Source organism: Prinia subflava, chromosome 5 (genome assembly GCF_021018805.1).
Source record: "Prinia subflava isolate CZ2003 ecotype Zambia chromosome 5, Cam_Psub_1.2, whole genome shotgun sequence".
NCBI classification, from domain to species: Eukaryota; Metazoa; Chordata; class Aves; order Passeriformes; family Cisticolidae; genus Prinia; species Prinia subflava.
In genome coordinates, this window is record NC_086251.1 from 40,877,242 (window position 1) to 40,897,638 (window position 20,397).

Consider the following 20,397-nt stretch of genomic DNA (forward strand, 5'->3'; position numbering starts at 1 on the left):
GTTACTCCTAGAAAAATTAGGAAGTATAGAAGGGGGAATGAAGAAAGGAATTTGGAAAGATCTGCATGGGAAGGGCAGTGCAGTTTCCTGAGCACAGCTGTGCTGGTGGCCAAGGAGCATACTCTGGTGGCAGCTGAAGCCTGCTTAGGCAGCAGTCAGTCAGTCTGTGTAGGTACACTCAAGAGTGAAAGTGGCTGTGAAATGCATGGGTAGCCTGGAAGGGTATTGGCTGTAGTAAATGTGTTTGCATTGCTTTTGCTTCTGGGTTCTTCCAAGGTACTTTCCCACAGAAGAGGTGGGAATTGCAAAGTAGGAAAATGATGGTGCTAGTTTGCTTTGCTACAAGGAAAAAGAGACACTTTAGCTCCTAGCAGACACTGTCGATTTTCCTACTCTGATATATTTTGTGTTCAACTATGCAGTGTTTGCACAGGCTTTGATTCAGTAGTGAAATGTAGAAATGTGTTGGGTTATGTCATTATCATCTTGTGTCATCATGGAAAAGATGCATGGAGAAAGGAATTCACAAGTCAATGAGAAGTTCAGAGCTGGAGTTCTGTCTGACAATGAGTTTCCTTCCTGAGCCTGTGTCCATTAGCTCTCGACATCTGCTCTACTGTGAATTTTCTGGCCATGTTTTTTAAATAATGCCTTTGGAGAGGTGAAATCTGAATCTGAAACTTGCTTAGTATGAAAATTTGGATTTAGCTGAGAACAGTTTTTAAGGCAATCTGTTACTTCAGTACTGAATTTATGGCACATAGCAATTTCTAAGCTGAGACCACTATTTTTAGCACACTTGAAACAGTGATGTTTTGGAAGGTTTAGATGTAGCTGCAAAACCCAATGTATCATAACTAAAGCGAGCAGTTCCTGCTTATGCTTTTTTTTTTTTTTTTTTCCACATGGACACATTCTACTCTTCTGTCGGTCATTAAAAAGTCATTCTGATTATTTTTTTGATCCAGCCTGGATTTTAAAGCCTGTCTTGCAAGAAGGACTCCGGGGTTTTGGAAGAAGACAGGGCTGCTATGACAACAGGGGCAGTAAGAGGTATCAGCATACAATTAAACATAATAATAGGGCAGCAAGGCTTGGGCTTAGTGTTGAGGGACCTGGAACCAGGATATCCTTGAACTGCTAGGCATGGATGTGCATTTGAAGCAGAGGCATTGAATAAATAGAAGTGTAGAAATTGCAGAGTAGGCTGGAGTTTGTAATTTGCAGAAGAATAGGTACTGTTGAAGCTAGCTGGGAGTGCTGTGAGGTTTTAGATTTGGGCAGACCAGGATTTGGGTTGAACCAGGAGAGGGAAGGCAGAGGCAGATGAGACAGAGAAATATGTAGGAGAGGATTTAGTAAACACCTGGAGAGAACTGAGAAGTCAAAGACTATTGGTATGAGATGAAAGGGGGAAAGGCTTGAGATGGGAGTGTATGAGGGTTCTGGGTTATGAAACTCTGATGGCTTTAGGACAGGAGAAATAAGGGGTTGAAAACTGAGAGGAGAGTAGAGAAAGGGCTCATAAGGGTCACTTAAATAAACAGGGCACTACTTTCCTATACATTTCTAACAGGAAACTCCAAATTGTTATTTTCCTTCTTTTTACTTCTCTGTTTAAACCCCTTGAAATATGATAGTATTTTTTAAAAAAACGTTCTTAAATAAATTGGCATGAAGATTAGAACATTACTTACCTAATAATAAAAATAGTACAATTGTTTAAAGCCATTCCAGAAACTTGGAGTTAGTCTGCTTGTTGGAAAGTACCTGGCTGGTATGAAAAGGACTTGATATATGGATTTAATTATGTTTCATGATAAGATTAGGACCATTGATTTGGAGGGGGTATAAGAAAGAGTGACTTTTGAAAATACTGGTGTTGCTGTGGACTGTATTTTTGTGGGGCTTTTGGTTTGTGTGGGGATTTCCCCCCCACCCAAGGGCAAGAACTTCTCTGTGAGAGTTGAATATCTTTGTGCATTAGTTCTCTGTGTTGTGCCAACCTGTGTCTTGGAGGCTGGGGTGCTCTGAATACATACCTCTTTCCAAAAGCAGCTGGGAAGCTTACTTTCCATTCCCATTTTTGTGAGAATTGCGTCTGGTATCCATATAGTAGTGTGGGTCTCTGGGGTTCCCAGGAGTGTAGCCTCAGCAGCTGCACATGGAATGGTGTTCTCATTCTGGTTGGGAGTCCACCTCTGTCCCTCTCCAATCCCTGCTGTTCTTCTCTGTTTTCTACCCATGCTCAAAGCACCTGTTTTGTGTTTCCTCTTTTACATTAGTTCTCTAGCCTCTGTATTAAATAGGTTTCTTATTGAGTTTTTTTAATTGATATAATTTTGTTGATATTATTGATACTCCTTTATTATTTACTACTAAAATACTAGCGTCCAAAGGGAAAATTTTAAGTATCTGACGAACTTTGAAAAAGATGTTTAAGAGCTGTTCTCTTAAGAAAACAAGATTTTTGTGTTTACATCAGCTTTCTGTCTTAGTCAGTCCTCTCCATTCACTTCTGAAACATGAGATAGGAACTTTGCACTGATACTCATAGAATATACAATTCTTAGTATATGAGAGATGGAGATGTAGGAAGGTAAAGCCTTACTGATGTGCAGTTTTGTTATGTTGTACTCAGTTTTTAGTTCATGCAGATTGTCACACAAGGCGTGTAGGAACATTTTGCCTTTCATTAAGTTATGTTGTTCTACTTTTTCTAAATAGAGCTCATTTTGAGATTGTGCCAACAGTGGGAATTAGGTACCTCTGTCCATACTATATATTTCAGACACTGCCTGATTTTTGCAGTATGTGCAATCTAACTGAAGTACTCCAAAACATCCAAAAATAGAAAGGTGTGCCTCTCATTAACTACCCAATGTGTCTGGGAGCAAGCAACAGAGATCTCTATGGTAAATGTGCCTTTGAGGATCCAGCATTAACCTGGTAAGGCAGTGGCTGAGTAAGCTAATGAAATATCTGAGCTCAGATGGCCATAAGAAAATAAGTAATCTATTATGTCCTATTTATTAGAGTTCATTAAACTGAGAAAAATAGCACTCAGTGTAACTTGTTCATATTCAGACTTCCAAAAAAGTGAATTTCAGCAAGTGCTGTTAAGATGGATAGGTGTCTGCAGGATGATAAAGAAAGTTTTATTACAGATCAAAAAAAGACAAAAAAGTAACGAGTCAATTTGCTATATAGCAAATGGATAACTGAAGACGCATAATACAGAATGTCCATGATCCAGTGTAAAATTAAAGGTTTGAAAGGTTCATAAGGACATTAATAAGGCATTTTATTACTTAAAGAATGAATACAAAGGCAAATTATTGCAAGGTAATATAGGATGGGGATTTACAGTAGATTAACTGCTCTGTAGTGTTCATCCATGTTTGTGCAGGTCATGTTTACTACATGAGGTAATTTCTTGTTACCTTCAGTATAATGTGGGCTGCAAGAGTCCCATGTTCAGTTACAATGAAGTTAGGTGTGTACTGTAAACTTAACCTCCTGGTAATTGGTCACTATGTTTGCAATTTTATTATTATGAGTAAAACAAGTAGAAATTTAAGAGCTGTGTTAATTGGGCTAAACACTGGCAGATGAAGATCAGTGTTTACAAATAACTGACTATATGATAAACAATAATTTTAACCTCTTGAATGATTAATCTAAAGTTTATTTCTTTAGGGAAGAAAAAAAAAATAATTTTATTTCATTGAAAGCTCAGTGGAGAGCAGTGGTTAATGATGCATGTTAACAATACAATTTTTCTGTTTCCCAAAATTTTCTTGTTCAGTTTGCCCATTGCCTTGCATGTGCCTAAGATGGTGACAGTACTGTTGGGGAAACAAGGCAGGTATATTGGTGGTGAATATGGGAATGAGACCTGAAGATACAGTTCAGTAATCCCATTTTGTTGGATAGGAGCTTAATTGCCTTTCTTGTCTTGATTTGTGATGTAGAGATCTTACTGTCACTTTGGGACTTCTGGACAGCTGAACTAAGAGGGGTTTTTTACCTGTACCTACTGTAAGGCATTGGCCTTTCCTCATGGACAGATGGATGAAGCCTTACCCAGACTACTTTTCCTTCTATGCCAGGCTTTAATCTTAAGTTCTTTATTTCATGTGTGTTTAGCATAAAACATTTCCATGTGTTTGTATTGCAAGACTTTCTGCAGGGAGGACATGAAAGTACACAGCATGTGTGTACATCCAGAGCCAGGTGGCTGGATACTGGATGCATAGGAGTGTTTCTCTTTGTGAATAACGTGCAACTTCTTTCTGAAGCACGCTGTAAGGTAAAAATCCTTCTGCAATGCTGTGTCTGTGTGAGGTCCCTATCACTGCCTGGTGAGGGGGGCAGCAGTTGATATCTAGCAGGCTGTAATACTTGGTAGTTATTAATGCTAGGGAACTGAAGAATGTGTTGAATTGGCCAGCTTGACCAAGAGGAGGAGGAAGCTGGTGGGAGCTCTGACTCTGTGTGTGTGTGTGTGGGAGAGTGAGAGATTTCAGGTCCCAGCTATCATCAGGAATAGCTCCAATTCTTGCAGCCAGGGAGTTTTATCACAGGGATAACATCAGACCACCCAGGCAAGGGCTATACAGAGCTGCCTTCTTCTGTGCTATGCAGCCAGTCAGTGCCCAATATCCAGCAGCCAGGATTCCTGCAAACATACTGACAGATCCAGTGGAGGATGGGGCACTTGTCTTAATCTACACTTTTTATTTAGACAGAAGGTGGGAATGTGCAAGAAGCAGATGAGTTTACTGAACCTTGGGACCAGGGAGAGGGAGTGAGGAAGAGTTGAATGGAACATTTTACAATGTCCCAGAGGGATCCTGTATATGCCATAGGAATCACAAAATAGTGAGCTTCATCTTAACATCAGCTACAGCAATGTTGGAAGCCACACCACTCCTCATGTAGCTGTCTTAGTACCGTGTGGTACCCTCACCTGCCTTGTCCTCAACAGAGCAAGCTGCCAGTCTGCCAAAACGCACTGAACAGGTCCCAGTGGGCATCAGCTCTTTCCTGTCTAGACCTGAACAGCACAACAAGAGCATTAAATTTAGGGTGCAGCAAATTCTTACAGAAATTCGGTGAGGCTGTTGTCCCCACTGGGGAGTTTTGGGGTTTTTTCAGTGATGATCCCTTGGTTTGACTCAACCCACTTCGTCTGAGTCTTAGTTTTAGTTTCTTAATGTGACCATTTCTTTGGTTTTTACACTTCCACTGATGGAGAGAAAGGGAAGTGTAAAGAAAAAAGGCATCTTACTATAATCAGTAAGAGGAGCAAGAACGAGGCAATCACCTCTGAGGGGCATTTTTCTTCCCTCTTTCACACACCTCTGCACTGCTGCAGGGCCCCACCTTCTCTTCACTCAGGCTGTTCACACAGGAGCTGGAATTACTTTAAATACTACTGATTTGTAGCAGCAGCAATAATGTAACCAGTTGGTCTCAGCAGAGATTGTAGGAAGTGAAAATATCTCTGTAGTTTCTGCAGTGCTCATGTTAAACTCCTTCTGCTCTGAGGCTCCGCAGGGAATAGAAGCAGAGGGTTTTGTTATGATGCAGCAACATCTGCAGATAGTCACCAAGCAGGCCAGGCTGAGCGCCTAGGTCTCATGTTATGGGAAAGATTACACCCTCATCATCAAACTTTTGGCAGAATTGTGCCTTGTAAAAATCACTCCCACTGGAAGTTTTGAGGCAGAGTGTCTAAATGAAAGCCTGACTTTTTCAGGAGAAGGAAGAGGGGGGAGTTCAACCATCCACAGCAGCAGCACTAACTTGGGTTTCTATTTTATTATTAAATGGATGCATATGCTGGAGACACTACAAAGGAATTTGCAAGTTTGTCAGGTTTCCCAGGAATGTCTTTGGCAGGTCTTTGTCTGGAACGTTTTCTGGAGACTGGAACACTTGTGCTCTGTATGCATATGTATATCCTGTAAGCTGGTAAGCTCGGAGAGCAAAGAAGGAATGTCACAGGCCTTTGGCCAGATCAGCCTTGGTACACACACAGATTTCACACTTCCCAGCCTGTTAGCCCCGGTTCTTCCCTCCTGGCCAGTTGTTACTGCAAATTCAAATCCGTACATAAATTGAAGGTGCTTTAGTATGGGGTGTAGTCAGCAAGATGGCCTGCATAACAGAGAGGTGGTTCTAGAAAAATCTGTTTGTATTACATGATTTCCTCATGGAATTTGTAGTAGTACATTTTGCTTCACTGTTCATGCAGTGTGTGTGTCTTATCTGTGATTTGGGGTTTCCTTTGCCACTTAAGAGGCATGTTAAGATTGTGTGATTTTTTTTTTCCTTTATTTTCCCCCCATACTGGGATATCCTGTTGGATTCCAGTATCTTGATGCATTAAGGAAGGCAAGGCAGCTGGACTATTTCCAGTAGTATTGGCAGGCCTGCAAGCTGTGTTAGACCGAGTCATGCTGGCCTGTCCTGGATCCCAGATGCACCTGGGAGCTCTGTGGTAATGCTAGGAAAATGCAACACATGCTAGAGAGAGGACAGGTTAACAGTGAGTGTGTATATCATTGTAGCATCTAGTCAGTCATCTCTGAAGGCTAAAGGAAGAAAAGTAACTGAAAGAATACAGCAAAATTTCTTTCTTTTTAAAATTTTCCTCCATATGGCAAGTTCTTGGCTCTTCCCTTCTGTTAAAGATTTCATGGATCTTGAAAGCCTTAGGGGTATCTGTGTTTGAGGAAGGCTTGGCAAGTGAAAATACTAGTGACTCTGGAAGCCAGGTAATGGAAGAAAAAGCACATTTCATTTGCAAGCTATTGGATAACGTTGGTGTTGCTGGATGAACAATAAATAATAAAATGGAGAATTAGGGATTGACTGAAGGGTCTTGAAGGAGTCAAACTGTATAAACTTATGGATACGTGTGCTTATAGAGCATAAGGGTAAATAGATTGAAAGGCAAAGGAGAACACACTGCAAACGATGAAACATTTTACACATTTTCAGTTTTCGAGTGGAATGGTTCCCCATTTGAGCTCATGATAGAGTATCATCTTGTCTTGTCTGACTCATCAAAATTTAAGGATTCTGGTCTGATCCTAAGGCAAAGGAATAGTAATCTTATGTGCATCTTATCATGATCCTTGTCCAATCCTTCTTTAAACAAAAAGGTTTCTCAGTTAACAGTTCATTCGTGTATGCCTTTGTAACCTGTTGATAGGGTATATTGTGCTGAAAACTTTGTCTCCTCCTGCTTCTGACTGAAAATTTTATAATTTTGAAGGGTTTTTTTGGAAGAGACAAAGTAGGCTTATGGTTACTGCATTCGTTTGCCATATCTTTTAGGCTTGACATGTGAAATATAGCTTGAGCTCTGGACCCCTTTTCTTCCTCACCAGTCAGAAAGATCCAAATGGAAATGTGAGATGTGTGAACTGCGGAGGATGCAGTGTGACTCTCAGAGCAATGATTTTTAGACTTTGTAGATCTCCAATCTCCACCACTTTTTAGGCAACAAGATACGACTGGCTTCTGCCAGAAAAGTGCTAAAACTGCCAACTGGAGAGGTTCAAGTAGGCAATTTATAGTGTATTGCTTGCTGTAACATGTTGACCAGTGAAACTTTGGATCTGCTATTCAGGATGTTGGTAATGAAAATTTAAGTCACTTTTTCACTGCCTGCCAAGAGGGGCAGAGTAACAACTTCTAGTGGTGATGTGTCCCTGTTCACCCTGGTTGACTCCTACAAACTAGCAAGAGAAGCATTCAGGCTTTCAGGAGGCTTTTCCTGAATCCATAGAGGCTGATCTACAACACTCATTTTTACTAATTTTCTTTTCCTGATTGTTATAATTGATGGCTTTAGCTTATTTCAACCATTAGAGAAGATCAAAAAGAAAATACTAACTTTATTATAGAAAATGATTATTGAATATGATAATGGGAAACTCTTGAAGGACTAGTATAATGTGGATCAGAAAAGTGAAAGATATTAAGCCTTTTCTGATTGTTGCATGTGATTTCTTGGAAGTACTGTACAATGGATCTTTGTCTGTAGGCTGCTATTAAATGGAAATAAATTCTATCCTGAACTTTTTATTCCTGTCTGTACTTGGAGAGTTCATATTTCAAATTGGATTTTTAAGGCAGATTAACAAAAACAAACCCCACAACTCCTATATTCAGCACTTTGGAATATCATTCCATATTGTGGCCTTGCTTTCAGTCTTAAAGTTTTTTCAGAAATTAATTTCTCTGAATGAGGCATGACCATAGAAATCAGTTAATCAGTTCTTTAAGTTTAGTTTCTCTGCTGGCCAGGCCAAGTGTATTGCAGTCATAAACTTACCTTGTAACATTTAAAAATAAATGTAGAAAGGTATTTCAGCATTATGCAATAATTTGTGTTTTAGCTTATTAGCACTATACAACAGTAGTAAATAGAACATGTACTGTTCTATTTACTACTGTAAAATAGTAGTAACAACCCGCATGTTCTGCTCCCCTCCCCCCATTTTTTCATGTATCATAAATAGAAGTACATCAATTGGATTATTTTTCTTCTGTGAGATCTTCTGGGGATTCTTGGTGTTCTTCAGTCAGCAAGTTCCTTTCAGCTTCTAACTTCTTTGCTTCTTCGTGGTCCTAACCAGTTTAAAAATTGTAGCAAAACTTTATGAACCCTTCTATCATGAAGGTTACTAGCTGTGTATTGTATTGCCTTTTACAAGGTCCACAAAGAATGTGTAGATGTGACAAGAGATGTTTGAAAATTGGGATGTTTGACGTGTAGCCCACACAGATCTCCTGTCATACTGTCAGTGTCAGGAAAAGTACTCTCAAGTCAATCACTGCTAGTGAAAAACAGGAATCTTACCAAGCAGGAGAATTTGAACCCATCTTGTTGCAACTCAGTTTGAAAACTCACTTAATTCTTATAGATTCACACCAAAAACCACCTCCTCTGTTGAGCCCCACTAGCCTTTCTTGGTTTTGGAGAGTCTTTTATTTGTTTGGTTTTGCTCCATTAGTACTATTTCTGAAGCTACAAGCTCTTCTATGTGGATATTTTGGTCCAGGTGCTCTACATCACCTTTTACACCCGAGCGCCAACTGATTTGCTGCTAAGTCTTTGCCTCTGTAAAGGGAAGAATGCAGTTCCATCAGGTGCACAGGAAATCTCAGCACAGATGTGGGAGTGCCTCAGTAATCCTCCCAAACAACATCCTGGGCAGCTAATGATAGCAGCTGACATGTCTCAAAGCATGGCACAGTAACATGCAGTAACGCCTGTCTGGGTGGGCTGGGTGCAGCTAAACCTTACATACTTGCTGGTATTTTCTCTCTTTTTCTGAATCCTTTGCCTGTTTTTAATCTTGCTGTAGTTTAAACACCTGTCTGTGGGGAATGTGTGAAATGTCGCTATTACCTGTGTAAAGTTATTTGCTCACCTGCTTAAAAAGACAGCTTTCAAATAAAAAATGATATATTGGTAAAATGATAATTAAAAAGGAATAAAGTAATAGAGAAGGATTGAGGTGGTAATTTGTCAGACTAAATGGTTATTGGCATCAAGATGATGAGGAGAGAAAATTGGATGAAGTAATCTTCATTTCACACATTGGATGTGTTAGCAAAGTTGTCATCACTGTCGCTGACAAGCTAAGAATTGTATATAACCTATTTTATTTACCACGTTGCCTTCTGTGTTTGCATCATTTACCATTCTTCCTTCTTTTCAGACAATAAATTCTTTGTGACCAGCAACTGCCATTGTTAGGTATTGTACAGTGCCTGGCACAATCAGATCTAAATCTGATTTGAAGCTTTCTGTTACTGCAATGAAGATGCTTTAAATTTTAATTAAATTCTATGGAACACAGCAACTTTAAGGGTGAGATAGAGGCACCAAAATTACACCTAATACTGTTTTCCATATAAGGTGGATAACATTACCCATTACTAAACTTGCCTGATATTGTCCCACTGTAAGATCTTGTCTTCAATTGCTTATAGTGTTCTGAAACTTTATTCATTTGAATTAATGTTTTCTGTGCTTATTGTTCAATTTTCAGAACATTTCAAGCAAGGTGAAGTATTCCAGCCAAAACCAAGGCTGGATTAAAAAGATATTTTGTGTATTTTAATATCTATAGAACTTTTCTTTTAAATCTCTTCATCTCCCATGCTTTGAAATAGCAATTTAGAGCTTGATATTGCAAATGTACACCTAACATGATTTTTGTGTGTTTACTTGTGTGAACACAGTTCTTTGTAAGTGGTTATGTGTGCAGTTTCTTTAGTATTTGGTTGAGATTTGGTTTGAATTTTATATCCAAGGTACTTAGGTTTTTGGGTTGTGCCTGTGTGTTTGTGCAGAGAGGGGTAGAGACAGCACAAGTGCATATGATTGGCTCACTGACACAGCTCATGGTGACTGGAGAGATACTCTGCTCTCTGCTCAGTGGAATATAGGCTTCTAGCTTTTGATCAGTGCATGTGGAGTTCATTTTTCACATGGCATGAACTCTTTTACTTTGGGATTTTTGCCCCATCTTTGTCCTTTTCCTTCTCTGTTCTTCTGTAAATGGAAGCGTTGTAATTTTCATGCTGGCTCCTGAATTCATCTCAGGCATGGTGGCTGTTGGTGTCACTTCTCACTACTTTATGCAACTAGCACAGTGTTTTTGCATTTGAATATTGCCATTTTCTAGTGGTTAGCTTCTCTTACTACATACTCTATCCTATTTGCTTAGTGATACTTTTTTATCTTTTCTTGGCTTTTAATTGTTTCTGATAGTTTGTTTGGGTTTGTTTTTGTTTTGTTTGTTTGTGTTTTTTGCCTCTTTAGTTAACAAACCTGGACTTGGCAAGTGGAGCTGTAAGCAAGGGGAGTGCAGCTGCCCTACAGAGCTACTGGTCACCACTCAGCAGAAGAGGGTCACTGTGGCCTGTTCAGTCAGACACACAGAGAGATGACAAAAGATCTGTCTCTTCAGAAGTCAGGTAAGTTAAAATTGCTGCTCGAGCTTTTTGAAGAAGAATGCAATCACTCAGGTGCTCATTTGTAATTTGTGTTTGGCTTCTTGCTGAGATGCAGGAGCATGTCCAGAGAAGAGCAACAGAGCTGGTGAAGGGTCTGGGGCACAAGTCTGATATGAAGCAGCTAAGGGAGCTGAGATTGTTTATCCTGGAGAAAAGGAGTCTTGGGGAGTGGGGGACACAATATTGCTCTGTACAACTCCTTGCAAGGAGGTTGTAGCAAGGTGTGTATTGGTCTCTTCTCCCAAATAACAAATGAAAGGACAAGAGGAAATGACCTCAATTTCCACTGAGGGAAGTTTAGATTAGATATTAGGAAAAATTTATTCACCAAAAGGGTTTTCAAGTATTGGAACAAGCCACCTAAGGAGGTGGTGGAGTCACCTGAGGGTTTTTAAAACATGTGTAGATGTGGCACTTAGGGACATGTTTTAATGGTGAACTTGATAGTGTAAAGGTTTACAGCTGGACTTGAGGATCTTAAAAAGAGGTTCTTTTCCAGCATAAACAATTCTCTGATTCTAAGGGCTTAGTAATGGTACCTCTCAGGTCTAGAAACTAGCCCTATGAAAATAGCTATGTTCACAGAGCTGTCAGGTTCATGATGAAGTAAGGGCATAGATGAACATGGTAGATGAAAAGGAAATGTCTGTTTTTCCTTGGTCATTTCCCATCCCTGCATCTGTAAGTTTAGGTTTGTTGGTGTTGAGACATATATGCAGAATACAAACTTAGACCTGATGCTGCAAAAATCTCCACTAAGTCCTCATCTTCATGCTTTTTCCATGAATATCAAGTTTAGATTGTTCAAAGAGCAGTGTTTATCAGAGTTTCTTTTCCAGATGTCTTCTTTATATTCTATATTAATTTTGGGCATTGGAATTTATATTTATGGCTTATACATTCTTTGGAATCAGGGCAGAGGACTGATTTTGCAGTAAAACCATTCTTCCTGTGATTCAAAGAGCAGCAATATTTACTTGCACTGAAGTCTAAATCTTGGAAGCCAGGAACAAGGCAAACTTGCTGCAGTAATCAGGCTGGAAAGCAAGCCCAAGACTGCTGGAGATTTGAGTTCTTTCTTTGCCTCTCCAGTAAATAATATTGATTCCTTTGCCTAAGTCTTCATTTTTGTCTTTCAAAACAGAATAATAAAGCAGAGCTTCTCCAAGACATGAATTTAGGTCTGGAAGCACTGTGTGCATGAAAATACTGATTTTTATCACTGGTGCCTGAATGCTACTGGAAAATGGAAGGAAGTGCAAGAGGGAGAAAGTGCAGAAGGCATGTGATCTGAGTGATGATCCTTTCCCAAATGGATCCTTCAATAGAAAGATTGTAATGGGATTTGGAAAGCTCAAGTAAAATTGTTCTTATTTCATCAGTCACTACTTTTCATCCTGCCTAAAGAAGAGGAATGTGAGAAATGAATTCCTGGCCTGTTTCTGTTCCAGCACAATGTTTGCCTCAGGGGTTTTAAAGTTATTGAGAGAAGTGGTGGTGATTCTGCTCTTGGACCCCATCCAGGCAAGCTCTTACCTAGTCCAAATAAAGAACCTATCCAACAGGTGTAAACTGCCTTCCCCTCCTACGTGGCTTGGGAGAGCAGCAGCATGCAGGCTGTCCTAGAGCTTCCATTCCCTTTTCAGCTCTGTTGGCACCTTTGCATGGGCTCACAGACAGCTGCAAACCCCACCCTAATGCCCAGAACTCCACTCTGAATGACTTCCAGGGTGGTCCCTCATCTAGTGTTGTGTGCATAGTTTAATGCCTTTAGTTAAAGTTTCTGTTTTATTTTGTAGAGCAATCTGAAAATACTTCAGAATTTTCCAGTCACACCTTCAAACCTTTGACGAGTCATTTAGTCTTTCATTACTTCAATTGCTCTGTTTTTATCCTCAGAACAAGAGTCAGAAGATGCCTTAAGACACTCTGTTGAATTATTTTTTCTTCATGGCTGCTTTTATTGACTGGCCAAAATACTGGGAGTTAAGAGTCTGGTGTAAATCTGGAAATGAAAAAAAAATTCTTGAGGCGGTGCTGGATTACTTGGTCTGTGAACTTGTGTTTAATGAGAGAATTCCAAAAGGAATATCAAGGTCAAGATATATGGAGATGGCTATCTTGTATTGTAAATGCCTTTTTTTGCGACTTGATTTCTTACATTGGAGCAAGCAATTCATAGAGGGTCATCTGATGGGTGTCAGCCTGTGCTCAGTGCTGGATGACTGAAGAAAGCTTCCTGTTTTGTTCCATTGAGATTCTCCTCTATCAGTAGCAGAATTCAGCAAGGATGGAAATTTTCTGTAAATGGGTCTCTTATCTGGCTTGCACTTAGCTCCAGTTCAAACATCTGTCTCTGAAGTGCAGTCCTCAGTTTTTGTATGCCTCTGTGGTAAATTTAAACCATTTCAGTATTGCTGAAGTTTTTTAGAAATTTTTGGTTTGATACTTGCAAATCTGTAGGATTCAGGCTCTTCTTTTAGACAAATCATCTTCTCCTTTGATTCCTGCTCTCCTAGTACTGACTTAGCTAAATGTATCTCAAAAGAAGTTGTCTTTTCTTTTGCTGATTTCTTTTCTTTGCTTGAGATATGGTACCAAATTAGTTGTCTGTTTGCCAAAAGGCAAAGGAGGTCTTGGATTTGTAATACAGAGACAGAGGACCGCTCTAGATATGTTAAAATGTTATTTTATAAATCTCCTCTGCTGTGCATTTTGAGATTCTTTTTTTGCCACTTTCTATAAGCATTGGCATTATTTCCATTCAAATGATGGCCTAGCCTGTTGCTACACCTCAGACAAAGAAATCCTGCAGGGCTGCACAAGAAGTGAAATGTTCCAAGTTGTATGTGGCCTTACTTCTGACTACTGTGACGTGATTGTCAACCTCTGCCACGTTTACTGCAGACCTGCCTTTGTTGCCCTCTGTTTATCAATGAAGTTATGCCAAATCTGTTCTCTCCTTCTTTAATCCTAGTCCTGTCTCAGTGCTTTATCTCAGTTCTTTCTCAGCTTCTCACTCAGTCCATTGGGCAGGATTGTCACTCCTTCACATTGCGCTGTAAAGCCATGAAATGCGATTACATGTTTTGTAGTAGAGTTCTTAAAGATTACCATATATAATTTTTATCACAATTTTATTAATCTATTCCAAGGACAACAGACATGAAAGTGATTCCTCATTATCCAGTGAAACTATGACTCAGCTGAAGCCAGGATCATACTAGAGCAGCTCTTGAAAAAGTATTCTCCTGAAAGCATTCTTGGTTTCATAATAAAGATAAAAAATCAGGTGTTTAACAGAATGAAACTTGTTGATTCAGAACATAAATGATCTTTGAAGTACCTGTTAGCAAATAGCTGCGTAATCCCTAGTTGTGAGGACAGTAGATGGAGGTTAGTAGAGGCTTCTGGCATTGGAATTTGCAGCTGCTGTGCCACTTGTTTTGTGAGGAAGACAGTGGATTTCATCTCCAAGAATTGCTTGGGGTCCAGAGGTCACTCTATCTCTAAGACCTGGACCAAAACTAGCAAGAAAGATTTCTTTCTAGCTGGTACAGATTTCTGTGTTTTCAGTGGGCATCTTGGATTCAGCAGCCATCATCCTTGCTTGTGTTCATCTTGTAGAATTCATAGGGGCAGTAAACTGGCAATTCAGCAGTGAAATGGTCAGTGTTTCCTCAGATCTCTATTTCATTAGCTTCTTGCTTTCATAACATCTATCTCAAAGCTGAAGACTGACTTCACACTTCTAAACTGATCAGCATATTTTTTCCTTGGATTTTCTGACAGACTTGTCTTAATTGGTTAGGGCAGCCAGGCAGGCTTCCTTGTCATCAGTCAGAGGGTAGAATGGCAGACAAATTTATGTTAGAAAGCCTTTGAAGGGCCACTGCAGTCAGAGAAAAGGGATTCTCCTCTTTTCCTTGCTTGATGTGTCTGAAATAATTCTTAGCTCATAATTTCTGCCAAGATGCTCAGGTTCATCAAGAAATTATGTTTCTTTGGTAGACTTTTCTAATCTGGTTTAAATTTATATGAATACATGCCTTTTCAAATTTCTGATCTAAGGTGTTTAATTTACTCTGAATCACTCTCAGTGACAGCAACAGATCTCAGGGCCTCACAGGCTGTATGCACATACCTGCTGTACATCCAGGTTCCCAAACAATCTCTGCTTTGGGTATTTTAATTTTAATTTTTATTTTTCCTTGCCTAGAAGTATCAAATAGGGTGGAAAACCAGAACATGCTGCCTAGACATTTATCATCTCAGAAAATTCTGGGTCACATTGCATATATTTACTGCTCATGTACAAATCAACAATGCAGGTGCAGAAAATCTGGTACTACTTAAAAAGCTTCCTGTGCCTGCTCTAATAGAAAATATGTATTAATTTATATCCCAAAAATTCTACAGCAAGATGATTGTACACTCTGCTCTCTTGCACACCCCAGCTCACAAACTAAGATTGCTGTGTTGCATCCCCTGACAGTCTGCCAGATCAGGATCTTCCTTTTAATTGCTGGCCTTCCTTAGCCTTGGCTGTGAAGTGGATACTTTATATCCTGATTCCCCACCTAGTGCCTACATCTACTTCATGACAAATTCTCTTACTGTTAGGGGTACATGTACTATGTGTTCTAGGTTTCAGATGTTCTGATCACACCAAGTGTATATCCTTTGGACTTGTGAGGAAGAATCCCAGGTCTCTTTTGAGAGTTTTCTCTGAGCTGCTGTATTTGGCTTCTGTAGTTTCACAGAATCTTTGAGTTTGGTCAGAAAGACTCCAGACAGCAGTCACCAGCTGATTATGGTTCACTGGTCTCAATCCTTTGTGTCAAAGGGGCGGTTGGCTGTATTTGACATGAAGGGAAGGTGAAAGTGGCTTTGTTGTTTCCTCAGTTTTTATTTTAAATTTTGGAGCTGTGGAATGTGAAATAAGAAGTCATGCTTGGACCTTGACTAGACAGGCTCTGAAGAGCAATGAGAAGAGGGAGACTGAAATAGACAAAAGGATGTGCTTGGGTGATTCTTACAAGGATAGAAGGGTGAGCAGTTGATGGGACAGTCTTACTTTTTTGCAAGACTCTTGAGCTAGACTAGGGTGGGCTTAGCATGGCAGAAGCAGCATGGGTGTTGCAGTTGGGGCTGTGGGAGTGAGTTAACTATGGATGGGTTTGCAGCTAGAAATAAGGGCAAGAGAATTCCTTGGGATGTTGGCAGTTAATGCGAAGTTCTTATAAGAATAAATCTCTTCTCTATGTTACATGTGTGTTGCCTTGTAGTTCTGGGTTGATGGTAACTTTATTCTCTTCCAAATCATTTTTCAAGCTCCTTGCAGTTTCTTGCGAGGTGGAGGCTACCTGACTGCTCTCCAGTTCTGCATTTGCCAAGTGTTCAGAGCCTATTTGTTTGCACAGCATCTAGGTGTAAGGTAACTTGGAGGCTCTGCTATGCAGATGCCTCTGGAGGAAGTGAAGGGAGAAAGCAGCAAGCATTGAGGGTTACACAGTAGGGCCTCAGTTCAGTTTGAGCAAACTGCAGTGACCCTAACACCTCCCTGGCTAAACACTGCAGAAGTGACAGAGCAGCAGCAGCCCAACAGCACTGAGTCCAGCCCTGTGCTAGCATAGCCGCATGTCTTTACCTTGTTCCCCACAGTGCTTGTTCTCTTTTCTCTTTACCTTAATGCCTGAAATATTTTCATTTCTTTGAGGCAGAGAAGTAATTGAGGGTGGGTTCAGTGATTTTTCTGTGACCTCTGTTTGCATCACCTCAGCAGCTCTGTCATGCTGATTCTACCTGCAGTCCTCGAGAGGCAGCATTTCTGAGAGCCCTGAATTTGGGATTTATTACTTCCTGCTCAGAGGAGGTTTGAGGAGGGCAGGTGAAAAATAGAGCTACAGCCTGGGTAGCTGTACATTTTTGCAAGTCACCCTGTTTCCAGTTTGTGCATGTTCTTCTCCCTGTCCATCCATGCATATTTGTGCCTGTAATTTCAGCCTCAACACCCTCTTACCTTTAGTTGTTTTGTTTCTTTTTCTACGCATGTCTCCCAGGGTCCCCAGTGACAACTTGTTAAGTGTGGAAGTGAATTGGCTGACTTCAACTTCAGAAATAAATGGCTTGCCTTGTATTTATATATATATATATATATAGGTCGCACTAAGGAAACTTGTGCTGTCAGGGCTAATTGCTCTCCATCCTGCTTGGAAATCGCTCAGGGCCTCAGCACCATGGATTGGCACAGTCCTCAAGGCTCCCTGCTTCCCACAGCTAGGCCTTGGCTCTGTCTGTCTGGAGCCTGCAGGAGAGGAGAGGCGGAAAGCTCGTGACTTGCCCAGACAGTCTGAGGCCTGGCCCTGCAGCCTCAGCTCCCCAGACGCTGTTGAGTCGGACTTGGCTGGCAGCCGCCGCACTGTTACTTTTCCGAGGTAATAAGTGAGATTAATCACAGGACCCTTTCCAGAGGCAAAGGAGGTTTGTGCTGTGTGCAGGGAGACCGTAGGAGCCAGTGCTGGGGCTGTGAGCTGGAGGCGAGAACCGGGGCCTCACGGCAGGGCAGAGCAGGGCACCAGTGGGGTTGTGCAAGTGTGGCCTCTCTACCCAGCTGCTTCTGGGCAGCATTGCTGGAGCTGCAGCCTGGAGCCTCCCCTGGATGGGCCCTGGCTGAGCGCAGGGGGTACAGCGTCTGCACTACCTTTGTCTGCTGGACAATTACATTTTCTACAAATAACTCTCAAAATTTGAGGGGGACCAGGCTTCTTTTTGACTGCGCGACTTCCAGAGGAGATATGAGGATCTTTCCTACTATTCCCTACAGCATACTATGGAGAGCAAGCAGCCCATGTTGATGTGTGGAGGGGAGTGTCCTTTTCCCAATCCAGTACTGCAAAATTATTTTGAGTTTCCTCTTTTCAGGTGCCTCCACAAACTGATGTTACCCTAATGTAAACACAGGATTTGCTATCCTGGACTGGGCTGCTAATCTCTTCAATTCTCCCCATCGTCTACCTCAGAACAACTGTCTCCACTGTCATCAGTACAGAAAATACTCTGATGGGCAGCAGGGAAATTCCCTTTCTGAGGGGGAGATTGATATTGTCCTCTAATTGCTAATAGCTGGCATGTAGTTCTTGCAATACTTTGTTCTGTGTACTCTGGTGTGGATATTGCCATTAATCCTATATTTTACCTTCTGCAAAAAATGTAGTCCTGTTGAGTTGTAGCAGTGAGTCACACAGGTGGTCCATATTATGCAAAAGTTTCCTTTTTAAATTTTTTTGCAAAATTTGCCGGAAGCCTCTGTACCTGTAATAAGATCACATGAAGGCAAACAGAAATGCTTGGTTTGTTTTCTGCACTACTTGTTCTCTATCTTTTTATCACCTCCCTTCTTTTTTGTCTCTCTAAACTAAACAGTTCCATTCTTTTCAAATTCTAAATGGAAATCTTCCTGGCCCTGTAATGATTGTCTGGCTATCTTTATAGAGATGACAAGAAATGAAAACAGTACATCAAGAAGGGGTGAAACATTCCTTTCATGTAAATAACACTAGTGTATCTTAACTTTCTATCTCAACTTACATATAGCAATATCTTGTTGGCTTCTGACCATGCTAAACACTGAGTTTTTTTATTAATATGCAGTTGTTTTTCTTTGATTATTACAGTAAATGTTGGACTGAGCAACAGGTATAAGTAGTTCATTTTTTTCAGGTTTTTTTTTTTCTTTCACCATTCTTTGCTAGGCAACTCTTGCTGCACCAGTGGATTTTGTTGGCTATGATAGAAGTTGCTTGATATTTTCTGTTCTATTTAACACTTCATTCAATATAGAACAAGTTGAAATCTTCTAGTGTCTTGGCACTACTTGACTCATGATGTTCCCCCAGTTGTCCGTGATCTTGGAGGTTTTTGAAATATGTTGTATCAGTTCTAGATATTTCATGTTGCAAAGTGACCAGCATGTCTCCCTTTCCTCTGCGTTTATTTACACCTCCCATTCACCATTAAAACAGTTGTTTTCCAGCGTGGTTTTCAGAGGGTTAATGTGCCTGTAGTTCTCATGGGGGAGATCTTCTCTGCTCCTTACATTCATGTAACAATGAGGGGACCTTCAGTTCTGGTGCTTTGTAGGAGTGGCTTTAGCTACAGCAGCCTTCCACTCTAAAGGAGTTCTGAAAGGGTTACAAGGGAGCCTTGGCTGTTTCTTTGAGCTATTTGGAAAGGACGGGCCTCAGACAGCTTGGCAGGAACCTGAGGCCCTGTTTTTTCCAGCCCAGCCCTTCCTTTTGCACAGAGCTGTCAGGGAATCCCACGAATGTCTGGTTTTTCCCCTTTCCTTATTCTTTTAACAATATTTTTGTCCATCTGTGACTCTTCCTCACTCAAGATCTCAAATTTTATCCTTTGATTTGCCTTGCACGTAGTGAAGTATAAATGAAAGCTGTGCTACCATGCCATAGCTGTTGGGATTAGTTCACAGTTGTGCAGCTGAGAAGGGCACTGGGAAGTTTCCCAGAAGAATGTCCTTTCTGGCATTGATCTTAGGGCAGGTCCATCTGGCCTAAGAACAGAGGGATTGAATGGGCCCATCTTTGAACTGTGCTATTCCTATGTGTTACAGTGAGGCACTCTGAAATCCTGGGGCTGCTTGTTCTCTATCCTCCCTGTCAGGCATACAGAATGCTGCTTTGTAGAAATGGAAATCCCCTTTGTAATCCAGGCTTATGAAAGACAAGATAGGGTTACTGACTTTTTCTTCATTTGCTTCATGCTCTCCAGGACTAGCCTGAAGTTGAACTCATTGTGAATATTTTGGAGATTTCCAAATCTGCCCTGTGCCTTTTCACTTCAAGAAAAAGGACGTGTAGTGGGTAGAGTGAGAAGGGAAGTTTGGTTACTTGTGAGAGCAAAGGTCTTGACCAGCTGTGTTGAACACATTGGTGCTGTACAGCTGAGGAAGAGAAATTGAATTAGGATTTTATTGCTATCTCGGTAAGCCTGTCCAATGCTGGGAGTAGGGTGTGATCTGAGTTCCGTGTAGAAAGACTTTCAGAAGGCAGCTCTCCTGTGGGGCAGTCCCTGGACAACCCTACAGAGTCAGCAGGCAAAGGGCCTGGAATCAAGCTCAGTTGGGTTGAGGGTTTCAGTGACCAAGTACAAATGCCAGAGTGGGAGGTAGCAAAAGGGACCAAAGGGTTTTCCTTTCTATTAGGTTTTGTTTTGGAGCTGTCTTTCATTGTACAGTGAACTTTCCACCAGTAATGGACATTCATATTTTCCATCCAGACCAAGGTCATGCTTTAGCTTGGCTTTCTCAGGATGAACAATCGTTTTGGT

The 20,397-nt window shown here is 40.8% G+C and overlaps 1 protein-coding gene across 5 annotated transcripts in view; it reads left to right on the top strand.

Annotated features, from left to right (window-relative positions):
• Window positions 1–20,397, top strand: part of TTLL5 (tubulin tyrosine ligase like 5) — a 121,739-nt gene that overhangs the window by 61,446 nt on the left and 39,896 nt on the right. For 4 of the 5 annotated variants that reach the window (XM_063399022.1, XM_063399026.1, XM_063399023.1 and 1 more), the window contains one exon: window positions 10,856–11,010. The exons of the other annotated variant lie outside the window; for it this stretch is intronic. In XM_063399022.1, the coding sequence (XP_063255092.1) occupies window positions 10,856–11,010 (155 nt within the window). The remainder of the gene's footprint in view (window positions 1–10,855; window positions 11,011–20,397) is intronic. 5 annotated transcript variants of the gene reach the window in all.